This window comes from Mastigoproctus giganteus, chromosome 13 (genome assembly GCF_048544385.1).
Source record: "Mastigoproctus giganteus isolate SK-2022 chromosome 13, ASM4854438v1, whole genome shotgun sequence".
Lineage (NCBI taxonomy): Eukaryota > Metazoa > Arthropoda > Arachnida > Uropygi > Thelyphonidae > Mastigoproctus > Mastigoproctus giganteus.
Genome location: NC_143587.1, coordinates 112381479 through 112404805, shown reverse-complemented (window position 1 = coordinate 112404805; position 23327 = coordinate 112381479). Strand labels below are relative to the sequence as shown.

At 35.8% G+C, this 23327-nt stretch overlaps 1 protein-coding gene across 1 annotated transcript in view; it reads left to right on the top strand.

Annotated features, from left to right (window-relative positions):
* LOC150076368 (TGF-beta-activated kinase 1 and MAP3K7-binding protein 1-like) overlaps positions 1-23327 on the top strand; it is a 154648-nt gene that overhangs the window by 46477 nt on the left and 84844 nt on the right. Inside the window, exon 3 of the mRNA XM_090387335.1 lies at positions 16755-16992. Within this exon, the coding sequence (XP_090243461.1) occupies positions 16755-16992 (238 nt within the window). The remainder of the gene's footprint in view (positions 1-16754; positions 16993-23327) is intronic.

Here is a 23327-nt window from a genome sequence, read left to right as displayed (position 1 = left end):
CCAACTACATATTTCTAATTTAATCATCTTTTTACTTTACTAGATTCTACATTTTATGCTCTGTGCGCCATTAGTCTACCGAACGCTATACCAGAGCACTATTTTTCTTACTATACCCAATATATTTTTTCGCCTTAACAAAGTTTAGCTGCCTTCTACTGCTACTTTGTCAGCTATTATATTTCTTAGCTATCCTGGGTGTTTGAGCATCATGTACTTAATCTTAGCCTAGCGCAGCTCCACCGCCTACGTAAATTCATTACATAATATACAGACACCAAAATTCGTCTAACGCTAGGCGCCGCTAGCGTATCTACGCATATATACACGGGTTAGCCTCCGGCACAGTCTTTTCTGTCAACACCACCAGTAGCAGTAAGTCCTTGTCATTCAGTCACTCGTATTCCTTTATCTTCGCCTATTTCACTTTCATAGCGGTCTACTTACTTCTGTAAGGTCATCCATGTTCTGTATGTAATACTTTAGTAACACATAATAGTTTTGCATAACTTGATTTTAATTATTTATTCAAAATTTGTATTCAAAATTCTTTTTAGATTTTACCACGTGGTTTCTTACACGTGTTCTTTGACATACAGAACATGTCAGAAACAGAAGTAAGAGTATTGCTGTCCTTTTCATAATTTTGGTGGATGACCTCTGAAGAAGACACAAAAATTATGAAAGATACTACAATGCTATTTCTACCTTGGTCGTTGTTTTTTAAAAATTTGCTTTTTGGTTCTTTTCATTTTATATCGTTACACTTATTTTCTTTTCCTTTCTTCCACTCTTTGTTCAACACACATATCGCTCCCAGGGTACACCGTATTTTCATTAGTAGCATTAGTTAAATTCGATACTTATATGTATACTTACTATATTCTACACATAAAAATAATTTATATATATATATATATATATTTTTTTTTTCACTCACTCATTCATCTTTTTCTCACACGCCAGGGGGGGGGATGTAATGATGTGTAATGTAAATTTAAATACTAATTAAAACTAGGGTTAGTGTATACTTAACTGTAGCATTTATGGTTTGTGTTCTTTTTCTCACACACTTGCACTTTCATTCATTCTTATGAAACCCAAAGCAAAAAAAGGCCTTTTCTTAAGTCACCTATGTGAATGCAGGTAAATAATTACACAGTGATATTTATACGACCTTGAGAATGCCACGCACTACGGATGCACAGGTAAATAATTACATAGGTCATTATATAGATATCGATCATAGTGACAGTTTTTTCTGTCTGGCGGCACCGGGGGTCTTCTCCAAACTCTGTGTTTTTACTGTGTGTAGAATACAATATTCTGCATAAGGCCAAGGTGTGTTTTGTGAAGTATTAGGATGGGTTGTGTTGTTCCTCTTGCCACTTAGCCTGGGGGCCTGTGGAGAGCCACTAACACCCCAGTTTTCTTTCATCACTGCCCTAGGGGGGGGCAGGCCAGGACATTAGGCGAGAAGAAAGCTCTGGCGGCGTGAACCCTGGTGTAGCCTAGGCATCCAAGGAGAGCCCAAAAAAAAAAGAATTTTTTTTATTTTATTTTATTGGAAAGATAATGGGGGAGATAGGAAGATGGTGTGATAAAAGGAGCAGAGAACAGAGGCGGGGGCAATAGTTGAGACACTCGCCTGATTTGAAAGGGGAGACAGTAAGGGAACCCCTAGTACACAATGCCCATCCTGGTCCAGAGGGTAGGAGTTGAAAGTGGGTGGTGGGGTGAGCCACCCAGGGTGGAGGGAAGGAGACTCAACCGCCCCAAGTGGTAGGAATAAAAGAACATAGGAAAAGAGATTCCTATGGTGGAGTGAGCTTTTTGCAGCTCTGCCCCACACTGGCCTGGAGGTTACCCTAATGGCCAGTGTCAGCTTCCCACACCATGCCAGCTAGGAAAAGCTACAGCATGGTGTCAGCTTGGATAACCATGAGGTTATCCAAGACTATGCAGGACAGACTTCACTGGACAGACTATGCAGGCCCTGAGGGCCCGCATAGTCTGTCCAGTGAAGAGGCTAAGATAGAATCCAGATATATTTAGTTTCACAAATACTGCATAAATCATATAACAAGTACTGTATTACATGTATTTTAAAATTGTATAATGTCTTATATTCTGTAACATAATTCAATATGTATCTTCACCCCCCCCGGCCAGTAGCTGTAACCAGGTGTCTCCTAGGAGAAATAAAGATAATAATAATAATATGCTATTAATAATAACTTTCATTCACTCAACATTCACACAATTTTACTTTTTATAGTTTTTTCTTACACTTTTTATTTTCTTTTATATATTAGATTAGATATCAATCAGTGCATTTCGACAGGTGTCTCTTTTATGTAGAAAAGATTTGACTTACTCCATCATACCTTTGCATATTATGTAGAAAAGCATGCATGGGAGGTTGGCGAAGCCCCCTAGTTTACTATTATTTTCATATAGAGTATGTATAACCTGTTGTATAATGATAGAAAAAATTAGCCCTGTGATGGATCTCTCTTATTACTTTTTTAATTTATGTTATTTGTATCTTGTGAATTATTCTAATCTTATGTGTATATTTTAGAGAGTATAAGCAGAAAATTTTCTTTATTAGACTTTTTGGGGAGGATACAAATTCCTTCATTATTCCCAATAGACCTCCCCTACAGGCAGTCTTTGTCATATAATCCTTATCTATTGCAAAAGGAAATGTTATGACATTATAACTTACAATAGTAAGTGCTAATATTATGAGAAAAATATCTGCCATTGTGAGCTATTTGGACTTTGATGCAGCCACCAGTGCTGCTTTCATTCTTTGGCTAATCACTTTTTACTTTCCTTGGGGGGATTTGGTACTCTTTCATTATTTTAAAATACCAATCACCTTATACACCTTTCAAATAATTACCATTTCAGGTAGCACAGTGGTTGTGATCACCATCGTTTCATACCATATGATAAAGGCTTGAATCCAGTCTCATTGATAACGGGAGTAATTTGTATGGGATTTTTCACATTATGGCTGAGTTGTTGGTCTCTTGAAAAGTAGCATGGTAACCTCCACCAGGTAACTTGGGTTTACAGTTTCAGAAAAATTGGCAAGCCAACCAGAGACTACATGCAATTCATGGATGCAATACATTGTGTAAGTGTGCATAAATATGGCATAGAGGTATGCCAAAGAATTTCTGAATATGAACAGCTGAATGCTAATACATTAAATGTTTAAGCAGTCAAAGCTCTTTATAGTGACTCTCTTTTTAATTTCCCATAAACCTATGCTATTTTACACTCATTATAATGACCTTGAAAGAAGAACAAATTGTCTATAATGACCCAAAAATTTCCACCACTGTCTTGTTTTATTACAGTATTCACTTTTCAAAATGAAAGAATGATAATTTAATGAAGCTGATGATGAGCTTGCAGGCTAATCGTAAGAAATTACTTGTTGGCATAATGAAATTAACTTTGACTAGAAATTCATTTTATCATACCACATGTATAGAATGTATGTCTAAAACATTCCCATAAATGAAAATCTTTTAAAAAATAAGGATGAATCATTTGTGCCTCAGATGAATATTGAAGAGTTCAAGTCTTCCAATGGATGGTTCTAGAAATTTTAAACTCGTCATAGGTTGCCTTCAAAAAAGTGTGTGGTGAAAGAAAGTGAATCATTTAAAAAATGTTTTGTTAATGTACAATTAGAGCAACATTTTAAATGCAATGAAACCTGGACTTTTTTTTTTTTTTTTTTAACGCTAGCTGCAAACATGTTTGACACAGAAAAAGCTTCCTCTCTAATCACCGGGGAAAACCCAGAAATCCAACGTTTTACAGGTTTGAAGAAATTGCTAATTATGTATCAGGAAAACTAAGAGACTTAAAATGATATCAAAAATCTAGAAGAATGGAACAGAGACTTGGATAGCAAGATGAGTGGAGAGACTAGAAAAATTGCTGTTTGTAGATAATTGCACCCCTTGTTGCCAAGTGAATGGCCTACGTTGATCACTGATTACCTGCCACCTAATTATGACATGTCATCAGCCACTTGATCAAGTAGCTGATAAAATGATGTAATTCAATGCTTTAAAGAAAACTATCAAAGAATGCTACAAACAATGTGAAACTGACATTGCTGCAGGTAATGTATTTATATGTTTCAGCATGGAATGAGGTTGACAAAAATGTGATTGCCAACTGCTTCAAACATGCTGGATTTTGTCACCTTGAATGATGCTCCTTCCTCTGTTAATCACATTTAACCTTAAAGGGAAGTATGTTTTGAAGTGGATGCAGACATTCATTGTTTCAGGGTATGCTTGAATGAAGAGGAACTCATTGCAGATGCAGTGGGACCTGAAATTTGTAGTAAAGTGCAACTTAATGTGGTTGAGCAAGAAGTTTTGTTAAAGGACTCTCATCAAAAATTAGAACTTCAACATCATTTTTTAATGGTGCAGTCTAATTGAAAAAGTGAATTAACCACCATCTTGTACTTATTCACTTTTAAAACATGCTTTGCCACTGAAATAGTGCATTTTAACATATTTTAAAATCTGAAACCAATTCCTCGTGGTTAGACCATGATATGTACAGACGATACTAGGGAAGGCTGACGTTTCCACCCTCTAATAGACAGAATGCTGGAAAGTTGTGAAAACCCATTTATTTTTCAACGTAGTCCCTTTGTAAGGCACTCAAATAAAATTAAGAAGTTGACTCCAATTCAACAGTGACAATGCTGTGATGGATGCAGACAACAATTGGTCCAACCAGTTGTTGACTGCATCCATCACAGCATCGTTACTGTCAAATTTCTGTCCTTGCAAGAACTTTTAAATTTGGAAATAGAAAATAGTTCAATAGAGTGAAATCCGGTGAATAGGACGGATGTTGTAACAGCTTGAACCCATTTATTGGTCTTAACGGAAATAAATGTTTGTACAACCAATGAAACTGTGAACTAAAACTTTATTAAATATATACAATGAGAATTAAGAAATAAAAATATAATATTAGAAGAAAATATATGGAAACTACAGGTGACCCCCGCTTAACGCTGATAATTCGTTCCGGAAAAAGAGCATTAAGTGAATCCGCGCTAAGCGAGTGCCGCATTCCCATAAGGTAACATATGTATTTGTAAGTTGCAGTCAGTGCCATAGGATATTTCCTAATGAATAATAAACGGTAGTGAAAAGATGCACAAATGTCGGTCAAAATATTTAATATTCAAATATTTATACATATAAAATATTCTGCATTACATACATATATAAAAGTTAAAAAGTAAAGTGCAGCCATTATCAACCCACTGCAGGATGGAAGCCTCCTCAACAATTCATGCTGAGGGAAATGGACCATAATCTGCCACGCTGGTCCAGTGCGGGTTGGCAGATTGGCTGTATTCTGCAGTCAGGGGCTTGAACCCCAGTCTACTCAAAGAGCGTGTACTACTGCAGTCCCGCTCCTGCCCACTCGGTGGTAATATCAGAATTAAACTTAAAATTCCAATTAAAATCATGAATTTAATTGATGAATTTAATCATGAAAAATGTGTCGATTTTGGGTTGGCCCTCTTCTAAATAAACTAAAAGGGGTATTAATTTTAAATCCCCCGCAGTGTTACCACCCAACAATAAAGTCACCCGATCCTTCGCCGCTTTGAAACCAGGCATGTTTTTTTCCTTCTTTCAATATGAAACTTCTTTTAGACATTCGTTTCCACAAAAGTCTTGCTTCATCTATGTTATAAACTTGTTGAGAAGTATAACACACAATACCCCTCTTCAATAATTTTAACAAGTTCTTTTTGAAAGTTTGGGTTCCTTGATCTGCACTTGTGGCTTCTCCCTAGATTTTAAATCTATTCAACCAGCCCTTACCAGTTTTAAATGGTTCCACTTTTTTTTTTTTTTTAGGTGAGTTTTCTTCAGATCATCATATTGGCTAATCTCTCTCTCTCTTTTTTTTTTTTTTTTTGTAATATTTAACTTAACTGAATTCTGCACTGGATATTATCTTCAATAAAATTAGTTAACGTCTTTCCATTTCAATCCTAATAGTCGGCCTAGCCCTAGTTTCTTGCAGTGGAACAGCTATCTTTCCCGCTGCTAAAATTAATTCTTTATTTATTTTTTTTTTTTTTATAATTATTCTTACAGTTAAACTTGCAAGTCCTAAATTATGGCACACAACTATTCTTGTCGTTGACCGGAATCGATTTGCTTCAAAATGTCTGATTTAATTTTCAAATTCAGTCTGGATATTATCTTCAATAAAATTAGTTAACGTCTTTCCATTTCAATCCTAATAGTTGGCCTAGCCCTAGTTGCTTGCAGTGGAACAGCTATCTTTCCCGCTGCTAAAATTAATTCTTTATTTTTTTTTTTTTATAATTATTCTTACAGTTAAACTTGCAAGTCCTAAATTATGGCACACAACTATTCTTGTCGTTGACCGGAATCGATTTGCTTCAAAATGTCTAATTTAATTTTCAAATTCAGTCTTTTTCTTACATTTATAGTCTTCGTACCGCGCCCAGACGTTGTTGCTCTTTCATTCTTATCGGCCTTATTAACTCTTCGTAAATGTAACTGCGTTGGTTGCATTAATTATGATACAGTGTTCGAGTAAACTATCCGTTACGCACGATGTCTAATACTGTACTGAGTGATGACTAGACTTCGGATAAATGCATATAACGCAAATATAGAAGCAATATACTTAATCATTTTTTAAAATGTTGATCTCGGAACTATGTAACAAGCCACTGTACTGCAATTAAATTAGCATGCGAGAAAATTTCACTGAGCGTGGAAAAATTTCTCAAGTCAGCAAGGGAAACATTTTAATGCTGTTTTGCTATTCATTTTCAAGCTATTGACTCCATCAAATGAAATGATTTCGTTAAATATGCAATCTGTAAAAGAGTGTTATAGTGATCTGTGACAGCGTTATAGTCAGATACGGGTTATAATATAAGAACAGCGTTATAGCGAATCAGCATAAAGCGAACCGCGTTATAACGGGGGCCTGCTGTATTAAAAGAAATATACTAAAAATGATAAAAATGTAAAGACTAAGTATTAAGACAAATATACATCAACCAGCTTTCAGAGCGATGTGCCTGCAGGGGTATAACATATGCGCATGTACTAAAACCAAACTAATGCTGATCATGGACGGTGAAGAAGGAAGTAAGGATGGGAAAGAAATGGAAAAGAAGAAACAGACGTGAGCTGACAGACTCTTTTGAGGTAGGATTCTCTGCCATATTGGCTATATTCAGCTCCCTGACAGGAAGTTGCAGTCAGTTTCTGGGTTAAATTGAGCATTCTCTTGCTGCAATGAGCAGATTCAGTTTATTGGATTACATTCCCACTGTGGGGTTTGTTACATTGATGAGTCCAAGCAGAGACTTTGTGATCACATTTTCATCAGGCCAATTTTGCCCACTCTGCTATTGTGGAACATTACAGTTGTCAGTAGCAATGTGGATTGTAACCAACATTATAATGTTTGAATTTTGGACCGCTTGTCATCACTCCTGGTTAGAAGCACTCCATATAGCTGTGACAAGTTCTAACATTAATCATAATTGTGGAACCTGCATAGACCCTATTGTGGGAGCGGTTATTTTGCAACATGAGAAATGGCAAGCTAATAACATGGCAAACATGCATCATCCTGCCTCCACAGAGTCCATCAATTGTTTCTTTGGTGTTTGTTTCTCCCCTCCTTCCCCCACCACTTCCTTTCTTCTTGCCATCAACAATCAGCATTAGTTTGGTTTTACATATATGTGTATATTAATCCTCTGCAGGATTTAATGATGTAGTGAATGTTTTTGGAATGGAGAAGTTTTTTTCAAGGTGAATCCTTTAAGGACTCACCTTGAAGTTTTTGGAATGGAGAAGATTTTTCAAGGTGAGTCCTTAAAGGACTCACCTTGAAAAAAACTTCTCCATTCCAAAAACATTCACCACAATATCATGAGCTCGTTCATGGGATATGTTGTCTCTATATGCCTTATTGTTATTCTACAATCTTGCATTATCAGACCATGAATGGTATCCACATTTGCAGGTGTCATGGTAACAGGCCTCCCATTGTGGGGTGTATCTTCAATGTTGTCTCATCCACACTTAAATTCTGCAATCCAGTTTTTGACCATGACAAGATTTCTTTGGTGAATTTCATTTCATCAAATGAAGGTACTCAGTGACTGCATGATGCTTGATTCTCTCAACAGTCACCATTTTCATTCATCTTCTACACTTCAATGCCCTCTGTAAAGGAGAAGACTATAGTTACAAACCTGAAATTTTCTGTGAACACACAAGAAGATTAACAGCACAGATTGGCAATATTGTCTTTCACTAAAATCTTTGTGATCTATATTGGGCTAAAAACTTTTCAAACCCTTTCCCTCATATGCACATTTATCATAGATAGTATGTATGTACTACTGTATATAGTAATTTAATTTACAAATTTATCTTACTAAATCTCACAACCGATCACAATCAGTGCGAAATGTACAATCTTTGTTTTTTTGTTTAATATACTGTACATATGCCGAATTATATTATGCTATATCGTAATAGTAGAATTACTTTAAACGTGGAATTTTTTTTTTTTGTTCTTTCACAGATTTTGTGAACTATCGATATACTGACCATTTTCTCATTCTCCTGGAGGCCTCTATAAAGAGCTTTGACTGTATAGCTGCAAGTCATTTGAAATAATTGTAAAAAAAGTGCCACTTACATTAAACTCGCAATAAAATGTATATTGCAACAATTGAAAATGTATAATAAGAAAAAATCTTGGGGTAACAAAGATAAGTGAAGTCAAGTTAAGATGTATGGATAAAAGGGAGATTAGTTAAGCCTATACAATGTTTGATCAAAGAGTTTACCATATAATCTCATAATTCATAGCAGTAACTAAAAAATTGTGACTGGAGCATTTAGCAGTGTCTTTTGAGCATGTTCACACCAAGGTTTAATTAGTTACATGCCAATATAATAGGAAGTTTCTTTGAGTGAACAGTCATTTGTCTCATTTGTCATGTGCACTGAAAATGCTGAAATCACACATCACTTCTGTTGGCAAAAATTGTCATCTGGCAATTTTAGCCCAATGAGAACATTTCTGTCATACCCACCTTATTTGCCTGATTTGCACAATGCAACTTTTGATTATTCTCAGAATTAAAACAGGACTTGAGAGGGATTTGAGTCAATTCAACAAATCCAGTCAAACAGGATGGACATTATATGAGTGGCAGGCAATGTGAAATAATGTTTGCAGGATGAGTTTTTCATTCCTATATTTTCAAACAAAATGTCCCAAGGGAATAAATAAGAGTAAATAAAAAATAAATAAGAATAAAATAATATCTATATATATATATATATATATATAGTCTACATAAAAAATATGGAGAATAGCAGCTAATAATGTGTTGAACCTCCCTTAGCTTTGATAATTGCTGCTATACAGTGTGGCATTGAAACAATAACATATAAGGGTTGTCTAGAGATATTCGAGACCATTCCTTCAATGTCATACATACTAGATATTGAAATAGGAGATTTTTCCAGTTTCCTGATTTTAGAGATTTTATATTCTCTCCAAAGTGTCTCATGTTCAATGTGATTGAAATTAAGACACTGCAGGTGCCAGGAGATGTGTTGAAGTTTGCTATCATGCTGTTTCAACCGATCGAAAACTTTTTTTGGATTGTTGGATAATAACACTGTTGCCCTTGAAGATTACATCACTTGTGGGAAAGAGGGAAGTCATCATAGGATGCACATGGTCATAAAAATGTTCGGGCACATTTGGAAAATCATGCATATGTGAAGGGGTAATGTAGTATAGTGCCTTCCCAAGAAATGGCACTCCAAATCGTTACAGAGCTATCCTGCTTGCAATACAGAGGTAACCACATTCTGGATGCAAACTTGCATAGGGTTTTCTTTAAATTTTGGCCCTACATGGATTAGCATAAATCTTGATTTGTCAGAAAACTTTTTGCCATTGGTCAAAAGTTCATTTGTGACACCACTGTAAATGGCATTTATTTTTTATTTGCAAGATGAGTAAATGGCTTAATTGAAATAGTCACTTTGAAACCTCTGTTGAATTCTGTGGTTAGAACATCTATCATAGCTTGCCTGTGGTAAATGGCATAACTAAGGTATATCTAAAAAATTTTAAATTAAAAATTTTAATAATTAAAATTTTCAAATTTTAATATATGCTTATTAAGCATGAAATTGAAAAACCAACAGTGTTTGAATATATTTTATTCATTGGTGAAACAAGTTATTTCTATATTATTTTTTATTTTTTTCTATGTTCTGAATTTGTCCAAATATCTGTTTTTCAGATTTAGCTTAACACAGAGGCTCCCAAACTTTTGAGCCCCTTTAAAATTTTTCATAAATTTCATGTTCCAGAACAAGTGCAAATAAATAGATCTGATCGAAAATTTAGCTATGAATTAATTCCCCCCCCCAACAAAACCAAAAGTTCCCCTGTTGGGGGGATGCCCCACGCTTTGGGAACCTCTGCCACAAGGTAAGGAATTTTGCAAATTTATTCACAATTTACAAATTGTGCTAGTGTAACAGTTTTTTATTATTAGGAAGTTGAACTTACTATGCTGTTTGGGTTAATCACTGATTAGATATCTTTTCTGATACCTTTTCAATTAATCAGTTTTATGTGTAATTTCATTCATTGGAGTTCTTTCATCCCCCTCTACCCACACTCAGCTGTTCAGGAATATGCTTATTGATTGCCTTAGTTTGTTTGTCTGCATATAGCAAGTTTGGCTTTTTTTTAGTTAATAAAAAAAGTGAATCAACTAGAAAAATTGGCAGAAACTAGCTGAGTTCTCCATTTATTCACTTAGTGATATTTATTGTTCAAATACCAAAATACATTTTAAAAATCTCGAAGTTGCTAGTTTTCACAAGTTTCATGTAATTGTGCATTTTAGACGGTCTACATTTAAAATGCATTAGCATTAGCATTAGTAGAGGCATTTGATGCAAGAAAGCAAGCTTATGCAGCATCAGCCCCCCCCAAAAAAAAAAAAATAAATAAATAAAAAATAACCACTTCCACTTCACCCCTCTGTTCGTTCGAAATACCTGTCCAGCTGAGCCTTAAACTTATTTAGGCTATCAACTTCCATGACAAGGGATGGAAGTCTGTTCCACCCACCAACCACCCGCTGGCTAAAGGCAAATTTATGCACTCCCAGGTGATTATTCTGAGCAAGAGGAAGAATCCCATCAGCATTGAGCATGCTCAAACCATTCAAGCCTTTATACACCTCTATCAGATCACCTCGCTGGTGCTTAGTCTCCAGACACTGTAATTTGCAAAACTTAAGCCTTTATTCGTAAGAGCACCCCTTTGTTCCATTCACTAATCTTGTTGCCCTTCTCTGTACTCGTTCCAGCAGCTCTACATCCTTCTTGAAATGAGGCCTCCAGACCTGTATACAGTACTTCAGGTGTGGCCTGACCATTGCCTTATACAAGGGAATAATCACCTCCTTATCCCTGCTACAAAAATTCCTATATATCATTGACAATACACCATGAGCTACTCTTGCAGCCCATCTGCACTGCTCAGAGAACTTCATATCAGCCTGCACAACCACCCCCAGGTCCCTTTCATTCTCTACCACTGTCAGTGTAGTACCACAGAGTTGATACATTGCTCTGGGGTTGCTGTTTCCCGTATGTAGTACTTTACATTTGTCAATGTTAAACTTCATTTGCCACCTCTCAGCCCATCTGCTCAATCTTTCCAGATCCTGTTGCAGCAGCATAGTGTCAGTAGTGTCCTTGACAACCCTGCCAACCTTCGTATCATCTGCAAACTTGGACATTAAGCTTGATATACCATCATCAATATCATTTATAAATACAGAAAACAATAATGGACCCAATACTTAACCATGAGGGACTCCACTAATAACATTAGACCACGATGAGCAGTTTCCATTGATTACTACTCTGTCTTCTCCCCCTTCTCTTCACACCAGTCTAATAGGATAATAAATTCTAAACTCACATCTCTCCCTAACATAAAAAAACAACAACTCTCGGATTTACAAAGACTAAGCAAAACCCCAAATATCATCATCCAAAAAGCTGACAAAGGAGACACAATCGTTATCCTGGACAAGAACACCTACACAGAAAAAATGGAGTTAATTTTAGCCGACTAAGATACATATACAAATGACAGCAACCACAACATTACAAAACTTAAAAATAAGCTTGACACAATTCTCAGAAAACTCAGACAGAACAAAGAAATCAACCTCTTTACATTACAACAGATAGGTATTCGCAACAACATTCTGCCCCACATGTTCAGAATAACCAAGTTACACAAACCTGGCCACCCACTAAGACCTATCATTTCTTTTAGTAAATCAGCTTTTGCTAATTTATCCACCTTCCTTGTCAAAATTATATCCCCGCTCACTCCATTCTCTACATTCAAAATTAATAATACCAACCAAGCATTCCAAAAAATCAGCAACACCACCATATCCAACGGAGACGTATTAGCTTCTTTTGACATCATATCCCTATACACTAATGTGCATATTCCTTTCACCCTGCAAGCATTACGCGTACTTCTAACAGCTGATGACACTTTAACGAAACGTACCTCCTCTCTTTCAGTTGACCATATCCTTGAACTTACCACTCTTTTACTAGACGCTAGATATTTTAGATTCAACAATAAAATTTATCGACAAACATTTGGTTTACCAATGGGTTTAGGCATTTCTGCCCCCCCCCCCCTTTCTGAAATTTATCTCGCCACTATTGAAAACCAAATTTTACAACCTTTCCCCTCTGAAATTAAATTATATATCCGCTACGCCGATGATATCCTAATAATAGGCAACAGAACAACCATAGACAATCTTTTTTTAAAATTCAATACAATACATGACAGGCTAAACCTTACCCTCGAAATCGCAACGGACAACCAGATTAATTTTCTTAACCTCACTATTTATACAACAGACACAAATTTAAATACCAAGATTTTCAGAAAAAATATGCACACCGGTAAATATCTACATTTCACTTCACATCATCCCCTTAGTACCAAAAAAGCCGTCCTACACAACCAAATCTACAACGCTATCAAATTCACCTCTTCACAAAACGATCTACACAATGAACTTCAATACCTTACTGATAAATTCATAGCCAGGAGCTATCCCCCTCAACTCATCCAACACACAATATTCACCGTAAAAAACAGTATTGATAACCCCACCAGACACAGTCACAAGACAAATACTCGCATAGTTCTCCCTTACCATAGTGAACTCGCAGCACAATTCCAACGTGCATTCAAAGATACCGACATCTCCCTCACCTTCTCCACTTACAATAAAATAGGTTCCCTATTTAATTCTTACAAAGATACACACAAATATCCCATCAATGATCTCAATAACTTAATATATCTCATAAAATGCCAACCGAACTGCGACACCTGTTACATCAGCAGCACAACCACCAAATTCGGTTCCTCCACAACTTCCAATACCCGCGCATACTACCACTTCAACAGTTTCAAGACAAGTCAATCCTGCACTGAGTTAACAACCCATGCTCAAACCCACAACCACACCCCCCTTGTTGACTCTGCCATCACTATTATTAAACTTAGATCGAGCTACAGAATTCTTCAATATGAAGCCCTCACCATCGAATGGTATCGACACCATTCTGATCTCAACATTATTAACGCTAAACTTCCCTTCAACCTTTCACCGGCTTGGAACCTCTCGCGGCTAAAGTTCCCACGTGTCAAAAAGAGCATCATGGGAGTTTAGATTAACTTTAAATACAACACGTGCTTACTTCTCTTCCATTTGCCAACTGATGACGGTTTACTCACGAAAGTCCATCGTAACGACTATTGGCACCACCTGTCTTCTCTCTTTTTTTTTTTTTTTTTCATTTACATCTTTTAACCTCTTTATGACAACCAAGGATTGGAGATCTGCATTTCTACTTCCTTGCGCTCATTTTAAAATCTGTTTAAAATATTTTCACCCCATTCCCCGCCTTAGTTCTATTTAATGCCTCTTTCAACCTAAATTTAACCACCATCTACCAAAAAATTTTATTGCAGATTTATACAAGGTGAGTACCGTTTTCTAAGCATTTGCTATTCATTTTTCAGTCAGATTTATCACGGTATTATAAGGATACTAGAATTTCACTATTGTATTTCTTAACTAATAGCATAACCCCTCCTCCCTTCCTATCCTGTCTATCCTTTCTGTAGACATTGTACTCCCCAAATTCCAGTTCTGCACTCCTTATATCTGTGTGACACCACGTCTCTGAAATCCCAACAATATCTGCCTTTGAAGTTTTGAGCAATACCTCAAATTCATCAAATTTATTTACTAAACTCCTAGCATTGGTGTACACGCAAGTATACATGCACCTGTTCTTTTTCTTAGCTACCCTAACACAACTGATGTGTTTACTTGTACCCCAATGATTCCCAGCAGTCTCTGAAATATCCTGCATCTTATTTTCCAGGCTGCTGCTCATTCCAATAGAAGCAGTGCAAGAATCACTTTCACCTCTGCCAATGGCTACTGTCAATCTATTAGTCCTTGTATCCCCCCCCCCAAGCCAGCAGTTTTCCGACCCACCTAACACTGCCTCGATAGCATCAGCAAACATTCTTGCACCCTTTCTATTTATGTGTATCCCATCCCTGTAGAAGCAGTCTCTCCTGTTAACAAGTACAGACCAGGCTGAATAGTAATCATTACTGCATTTTCCTTTCATATAAATCACATAATTAAATAAAAAAAAAAAATGTAAGTTTGAACATCTCTTTTGTGATCTTTGTGATCATCCCAAATTCAGGACCAAATATAGTCACTCACCATAGTTTCATCTCGGCTTCCTTGGCTCATATTCTCCATCGATTGTATGTCCTGGTGAAATCTCTTCCTCATCCTCTTCACTAAAATCACCTAGATTTGGTTTTAAAAAAAAATAAATTCAGATAAGAGTGCAAGTAATGGAGCCTAACTGACATTTTACATACCATTTTCTGTAATTTTAATCAAGTTGTTAGTTAGCTGTTTATAATTTTCAGTGATGGCTTTCTTAGTGCTATCAAGAAAGTCATCACTGCAAAGAGAAACAACTGCCAAGCATTTCACTTACCATCAGTTATTTTTCCTTCCTGTTCTTGGGAACAGTAAGTGTGCCGCCTTTTGCTTTTACATTAGACAGTTTTGGAAACAGACTGTTATATGATTGAAGGTGTCACCATGAGGATCCGGTGTTTTGACAAATGTTTTGAGTCCCAGCATGATGTGAAATGCTGGAAGCAAGACAGTTTCTTGGAGCTATAGGATTGTTTACTGCATTATGTGCACAGGTTGCAGCTCAATTCTGGTAGACCATTCTGTTCTCTTGTAATGCTGATTCCAGAGGTAGCAAAAAGCAAGGAAACTTAGTGAAACCACCTTGCAAACTCAGAAGGAACCTCAGCATCTTGAAGTCCACACAAACATCCCATTTATGCTGGTAATTCTTTGATATTTCTAACACATGCTTCACATTTCCGTAGTTTCTTTAATATGAACAGAGTGCACCAGGAATCAGTGGGTATAAATCCCCTCTGTGCAACAACACAGCCTTCAAACTTTTACTTGAACTGTCTATGAAGAGGCACTTCTGGACTATAAATAATACTGATTTTTTTCATAAACTAGTAAAATCAAATCACTAGCACAGGGATCTTGCAACAGTGTAAAAATGTGTATGAGTGATGTTTGTTTCTATATGTGGAAGTCTTGCAGCTGGGATATAGAAGATTCCAATCTTTTAAATGAGATGTCAAGAGCTTTGCACTGGATTTGATTAGACCCAAGATTATGGAAATGAAGACTTCTGAGGTGTAATCCCATTTTGTTCACCAATTTCATCATCCATTTCTGAAGGCTCTTTTCTGAAAGGTGGATTGGGGATTTTGCAGGTCTTCGTTATGTGGCACCAGACCAATTCTGACTGGTATGTTGTGGTGCACTACAGCTGTTCAATTCGTAGACTTTTTAAATTTTGATATTCAACACACAAAAGTAGCAGATGGTTTGTGGGCTCTGTCTGTGTTTGAGATATATCAAATGGCATGCACTTATGTCTTCCACCTAAACCATCCTTCTGATGTTGATCTGCAACTATCACAGCAGTTAGGGCAACAGTAGAAATGAGGTATTCACAGTTTATCTTGATCATCCATATGCAAATTCATGTATGCATCAAAACTTGGTGCCACAAACAATGTTATGCTTTACCTGCTTTGTACTTATATAGCAGAATAAGTCTGGAAATAATAATTTGCGTGTCTGCATAGTAGCTGTATCAAACTACCAAAAAAATTATGTGAATACTGCAGGCACTAATATATCACAGTATTAGTAAACACTTATGCAATACATCAATGTGTCAAAACAAAACCTTCAATTGCCACCAAAATATTGACACTAGAGAAAACCAGTAACACCATTGGATTCAGCATACAAAATATAAGAATCATTTAATTGCAAACAGGTTTTTTATTTTTAGTACATATTGTAGTGTTAAAAAATGTAGTAATATTGATCCTCTTTATTATTATTATTTTTTTTTTTACAGTGTAGATAATGATACTTATTTTTATGGGCTGTTTGATGGTCACAATGGTAGCTGGGTTTCCAGGTTTGCTGCACAGAGAATGCCTGCAGAAATCTTACTTGATCAGCTGAAAGGTAAAGAAACACATGAAGAAATAGAAGATGTTCTTTTACAAGCATTTCATGCAGTTGAGGAAGAATTTTTTGAAACTATTGATGATTTGTTGGCAGAGAAAGCAAAATTACAATTACAACTTCAGGTAATGTCAAGAAAAACTTCAAAGATACTTTTACTGTTATTGTTTGCATTAATTGCCACCAAAATATTGACAATAGAGAAAACCAGTAACACCATTGGATTCAGCATAGAAAATATAAGAATCATTTAATCGAAACGGGTTTTTTATTTGTTTTTATTTTATTTTATTTATAGTTTTTATTTTATTTTATGGGTGAGAGTATATCAGCATTTAACTAGAAACAAAAAAAAAAAAAAAAAATATATAGTTTTCATTATTAACTTCTCTCTGGAATTGATCACTTAATCTTTACAACAAATTTACCCACTTTCAATACTGAAAGGGATAGCGGTGGATTTAGTATCTTTGATACTAAATACACTGCTTGTAAAATGGTGGGACTATTAGTCGCCCTGGGTATACCTCCCATGTGCATGGTCTGAAACACTGCACATAGTATACCAAGGGTGATGACCACACAGGTGCATACCAGTGTATGCAGGTGTAGAGATGTGGCATCCATAACACACAAGAATGGCCTATCTACTCTCTGTTACCAGGTAATGTAGGTGGTGGTAGGTAAATCTCATCACATAGTGAAATGCCACCACTTTGTTTATTGGAGGCTTGAAGTGGTGAATTATCTTCAGAGCAAATTTTCAAAACCTTTCTGTTTATCTGCAATTCTTGTGGGTTTTTTTTTTTTTTTTTTATGAATTTGGGCTAGCCTGGTGTGAAATGGCTAGCCCAAATGAATATGGCTTTAGTTTTCCCCCACATTTGAAGGATACAGCTCTACAATCCTTCAGGTCTGTACTGTGTACAGGTCTGGAGACCTCATTTTAGGAAGGATGTAGAGTTGCTAGAACGAGTACAAAGAAGGGCAACAAGATTGGTGAGGAGAACAAAGGGGTGCTCTTACGAATAAAGGCTTAAGTTCTGCAAATTGCAGCACCTGAGAGCAGGCACCTTCAAGGTGATCTGATTGAGGTGTATAAGGCCTTGAATGGGTTGAGCAAGCTGAATGCTGATGGACTTCTTGCTCAGATTAAGAACCTGAGGGGGCACAGATTCAAATTGAGGAAAGTTGTAGAATACATGCGTGGAAATTTGTCTTTAGCCAGTGAGTAATTTGGTGGAACAGACTTCCATTTTGTCTGTTCCACAAAATTTAAGGCTGAGCTGGACAGGCATTTGGAACGACCTGCTGGCTAGGCATTTGGAATGACCCGCTGGCTAAAGGCAAATTTCCGCACAATCTATTCTACAACTGTCTTTCCTCAATTTGAATCTGTGCCCCATCAGCATTCAGCTTGTTCAACCCATTCAAGGCCTTATACACCTCAATCAGATCACCTCACAGGTGCCTACTCTTTGGGTGCTGCAATTTGCAGATCTTAAGCCTTTCTTGGTAAGAGCACCCCTTTGTTCCCTTCACTGCCAATCTTGCTGCCCTTCATTGTACTCGTTCTAGCAACTCTACATACTTCCTAAAATCAGCCATCCCTCCCCATTTCACCCTTCCATTCGTTCCAAATGCCTGTCCAGCTCAGCCTTAAATAAATTTAAGGCTGAGTTGGACAGGCATTTGGAATGAATGGAGGGATGAAATGGCAGGTTTTTTTTTTTTTTTTTGGCTGATGCTGCATAATCTTGCTTTCTTGCATCATATGCCTCTACTAAATGGTTTTTGCAGGCCAGCATTAGATGTTTTGAACCCACTGGTACATGACCTTACATAGTTTAATTTACTTACCATAATACCAAACAACCTAACCACACAGCCACTGTTTATTTTTTTTTCTCTCTAGCAACCCTTCCAGAGTCGGTGTTAGTGGCCTTCTAGAGGCACAATTCAGATTACAATGCAAAATTGGATGATCTGTGTGATTTCTGTTCTTCTTTTCCTTTATTGGATTACTGTTTTAAATCTTCTTATCCCAGAATTTGTTCAGAAACTATTCTTGTAGGAATGAAATTCTTTATTTTGCATTCTCTCCTAAAATCGTGTTCTTTGTTTTCTTGTTTTTTTTTTTTTTTGTTTTTTTTTTCCTCCAGTTTTCTTGTTCTTTGTTTTCTTATATTTTTTTTTTTCTCCAATTTTCTTGTTTTTTATTTTCTTGTTATTTTTTATTTTCAATTTTCTTATTCTTTATTTTCTTGTTGTCCAATTAATATGTTAAAGCTGTTCAAAGTAAGACTGTATCATGTATCATATTGCAGTTGGCTTTTATTCAGATTTCCTGTTTAATTTTTTTTTTTTTACTGCACTTAAAGCCTTCAACAATTATGAAATACAGTGGATTCCGGTTATTTGGGCCATTGGTTAATCGGAGCAGCTGTATATTTGGGGCAAATCTTAAAAAACAGAACCCAATCGAAAAAATAGCCAGGGTTTATTTCGCTTAATTGGGACAATATGCCGTTTAATCGGGGCAGGAGACCGCAGCACTGGAGATTACCCTACTATTGTCTCCGACCGTACAACGTGGTTTGGTCGGATTTCTATAGGTCACAACCATAAAACAATAAAAAATAATTAGCAGTCACCTCTTTATTGGGCTTTTCTGTTGGCGCAATCTATCATAAACGGATAGTAAACTTGATCGTATTGAATTTGCGATAGTACCAACAGCTGGTTATTATGGTGAAATGTGTTTACACTTCCATGGAATCTTCAATCATATAAAAAAATTAATTTTCAGAATCTTCTCTTCATTTCTATTTTTAAAGCTTCATAACTTGTTACTCCGTTCTCACTTGTGCGTATCGGGTTACTTGCAATTTGTGTGTTCCATGTTCTTTGTTATTGATTGCTTTATCTTTTTACTGTTTTAAATTTTAACCCCCACCCACAAATATCAGTGAACAGAAATGTCAACTAGTTAGTATGTACATATTACAGTATGTATTAATTATTCCGATTTTCACGTATCATTTAATTTAATTGGTAAGGTAATAAAGCAAAAATCTGTGCTTAATGTATCTTTACTTTTATAGCCTGTGGATAATATTCCTATTTTTGCTAATTAGAATCGCTGTTTAATGTAATTAAAATTCATTCACAAACGTGATCACAATGACCGGCGCTTACTACACATCGTATAGTGAACGGTACTTTACTATGGTGAGTCCATCATATGTGATTTGATTGTACAGTGAACCAAATGTAAAGTGGGGATCCATTGTATTTTTAACTATTTAGGTGAAACTTCGGATAATTGGGGCAGCTGTTTAATCGGGCCAAAATGCACTAGTCCCAAATAGCCGGAATCGACTGTAGTTATTAATTAAATCAAATTCAATGTTGAACAGTCTAAGAGTAGAAAACTTGCTTCTTGTCCAAATGGTAGTCTAGCCTTCTGTTCTCTTACCAAAGATATTGGCTGTAATTTCTGCTTGTTTGTACTCCCACTTGTTTTACTTCCTGATGGTTCTATTGCATCCTCAAGTAAAGATATCTATTAATGAATGACAGTGCTCCCCAATGCTCATCATGTCATGTACAACTGACTATTCGTCATTTAATTAGTAGACTGTCCCAGTTTCTAAAGATCCGTTCAAACACCTTTAAATCATTTGCTAATTCACAGTCATCATTATCATCAATGCAGATTCTCGGAGATGATCCTAATAAAACACAACTGTTTATCTTCCTAAACTGTATAGGTATATATCATACAATATAACACCTATTACAATAAAGTTAGTATTTCGTACTAACCATTTGAAAGACACAATATGGCCCTGGCAGCCTATGTGTCATAAAACTCCATCACAAGAACAACAATTAAGTAAAGATAAAATCATTCTGCTGATTACTAGCATTCTGCTTTGTTTCTGAGTCTTGTATCAGTGATCATGGTAAAGCACCCAGTGTACCCCACTCAGTGCTTCCTGTGGTCTTCTGGACAATCTTGATGACAAGAAAGCTTCTGGTCCTGATAGCTTTCTCCAATTTTTTTCTCAAAACCTCTGCTCCTGAGCTTGTGCCTCTTCTTTGTATTATTCCACCAGTGTTTTTCCTTCTGCTTGGAAATTTGCCCATATCCAGCCAGTTCCTAAAATGGGTAACAAATCACTCCCTTCTCATTTGGAAAGAGTAAAAGTAACTCAGTAACTCCACTACAGTTACTTCTACTCTTTCCAGAGTAATGGAGAAATCCGTCAACTGCAACTCATAAACTGACTTGAAACCTTTCACCTGATCAGAATGGATTCCATCAGTGTTGTCAATATATTGAGTTATGTTATTCATCTTTGGACTAATTTGACGGAAAATTTTGATAAAAATCAATCAGTCTGCTCCTGATATTTCTTATGCTTTTGATCATGTTCCACATAAAGGTTTGCTGAACATGCTCCCATCTTATGGACTGCTGACTGTTTTTTTCCAGTTGGGTATTATCTAGTTTTCCCTCACTTTTCATTGTGGCTCATGGTAACTGGTTGTCTGTCTAACCTCTCCATTGATGCCAGTGTTCCCCAAGGTCCTCATCCTGCATAAAATGTTTCAACTTCTCAAATATTCACCTCTAATTCCTTAAATTCTGATCTTCAGTGAGATTAAAAAAACTTAATGAATTGAAGTCCTTCTAAGACTCATTCTGTCTTATTTCTCACAAAAAAAAGTGTTTGCTGCTATGATCATATCTGATGATAATCAGATTTTCAAATGATCTTGCATATCCCTATTAAGGATTACCTTGAATTCTAATCTTTCTTTGCATAAACAAAAAAATTGTGTTTTGCTTTTTGCTCTTAGTGTTACTTTTCTTTGAAAAACTACTCATTCTGTACAAATCTCAAATCTGCCCTGCCATGGAATATTGTTTCCGCATCTGTGGAATTTTTTTATTATTATTATTATTATTTTTTTTTTTATTTTTATTTTATTTATTTATTTTTTTTCAATTGAATATTTTGGAACTCTGGATGGGTGAGATTCTTCCTCAGTACCTGTATCAAATTCTAGATCATTGGACTTATCTTTTGATTCCTGATCAAAGAAGATTTAGTAGTTTCATTAAGCATGAAGACACACATTAACTGTTTGGTTTATTCACTCCCTTTTGAAGTATATTACAATTTTGTAGTCTGATCTGTTAAAAATAGGTATGGTTCCAAATGTCAATTGTTTAAAAAAAAAAAAAAAAAAAATATATATATATATATATATATATATGCACGTTTGAACAGGCACTCCTAAAAGTCAATTTCTGGAGCAAGAAGAAAAGCATTTGTTACAAACTTCAAGAAAAAAATAAATATGGCTTTAAAGAGGAATTCATTTTTCATCTAACAGATTAGATCCTAAATGCAGGGGAATGCCTTTCTCAAGAGGATCAAGTGCAAATAACTGAGTTCACATACCATGTAGTGACAGTGGTGTATGGTGAAGAATGTTCTGGCAAAGCTGACTGAATACAGAGTGAAGGAAGAATTTTTTGTGGAGCCTTTTGTTAACGTCTGCTTTGTATGCAACCCCTAGTTTGAGTGTGAGATACTTACTTTCACTTGCATTCATTCTGTAATTGTAACAAATTACCATTAAAGTCACTGACAAACTGACACATACCACACAATCTTAAATTTATAAAGCAGAAGTACAATATCATAACTCTGGTGGTTGTTACATTTGCCATAACTGCTGGCTCATCAATATTTATTTCTGGAATGAGCCAGTGGTCAACAAGGAAGTATTGAAGTGTTATTGAACTTGGACGTTGAAATTCTGACATATTCAGAGTAGGCACATTAAAATACAAAATACTTTATTGTGTTCTATAGTTTTAATATTTTTCTATATTCATTTTCTGTATCTTTCACAAAATAATAAATTTTTTCTTTTTTAAATATCTTTCTCAGTCTTTTCTTCTCTTTCCATCAACCAGTTTTTTAGCTAGATCTGTATTCATAAATCTTTCTACAACTTTCCTCCACTCAGTGCCAAAAGTACTTTATTTGAAAACAAATTGAGACAAGATTTCAGGCATATCCTTTCAGTAACTCAAGAACAACTTTTTAGAGTTACTTTGGAAATTTTTATATATAAAATATAGATGGTGTCCATGGGATACTATCCATAGCCTATTGCAATCATATGAATTGGTCATGAAGAAAATGCTAAAATTTTACATCAAAATCTCATGCAGATGTTCAGTTTCTACGTCATGCCTTTTCCACGGGTATTTCTAAGGTCTATTTTTCTGAATTAGCATCTGCGTTTCCACCTGTTTCCTCCTTAACAATCCAGTGTGAATCAAACTAGTTAACTTTGCTCACTGCATTTATCCGTTCTATTTCTGTTCTTTGGAACAACTTTCTAACATATTTTCTAAAAATTACAGTCTAGA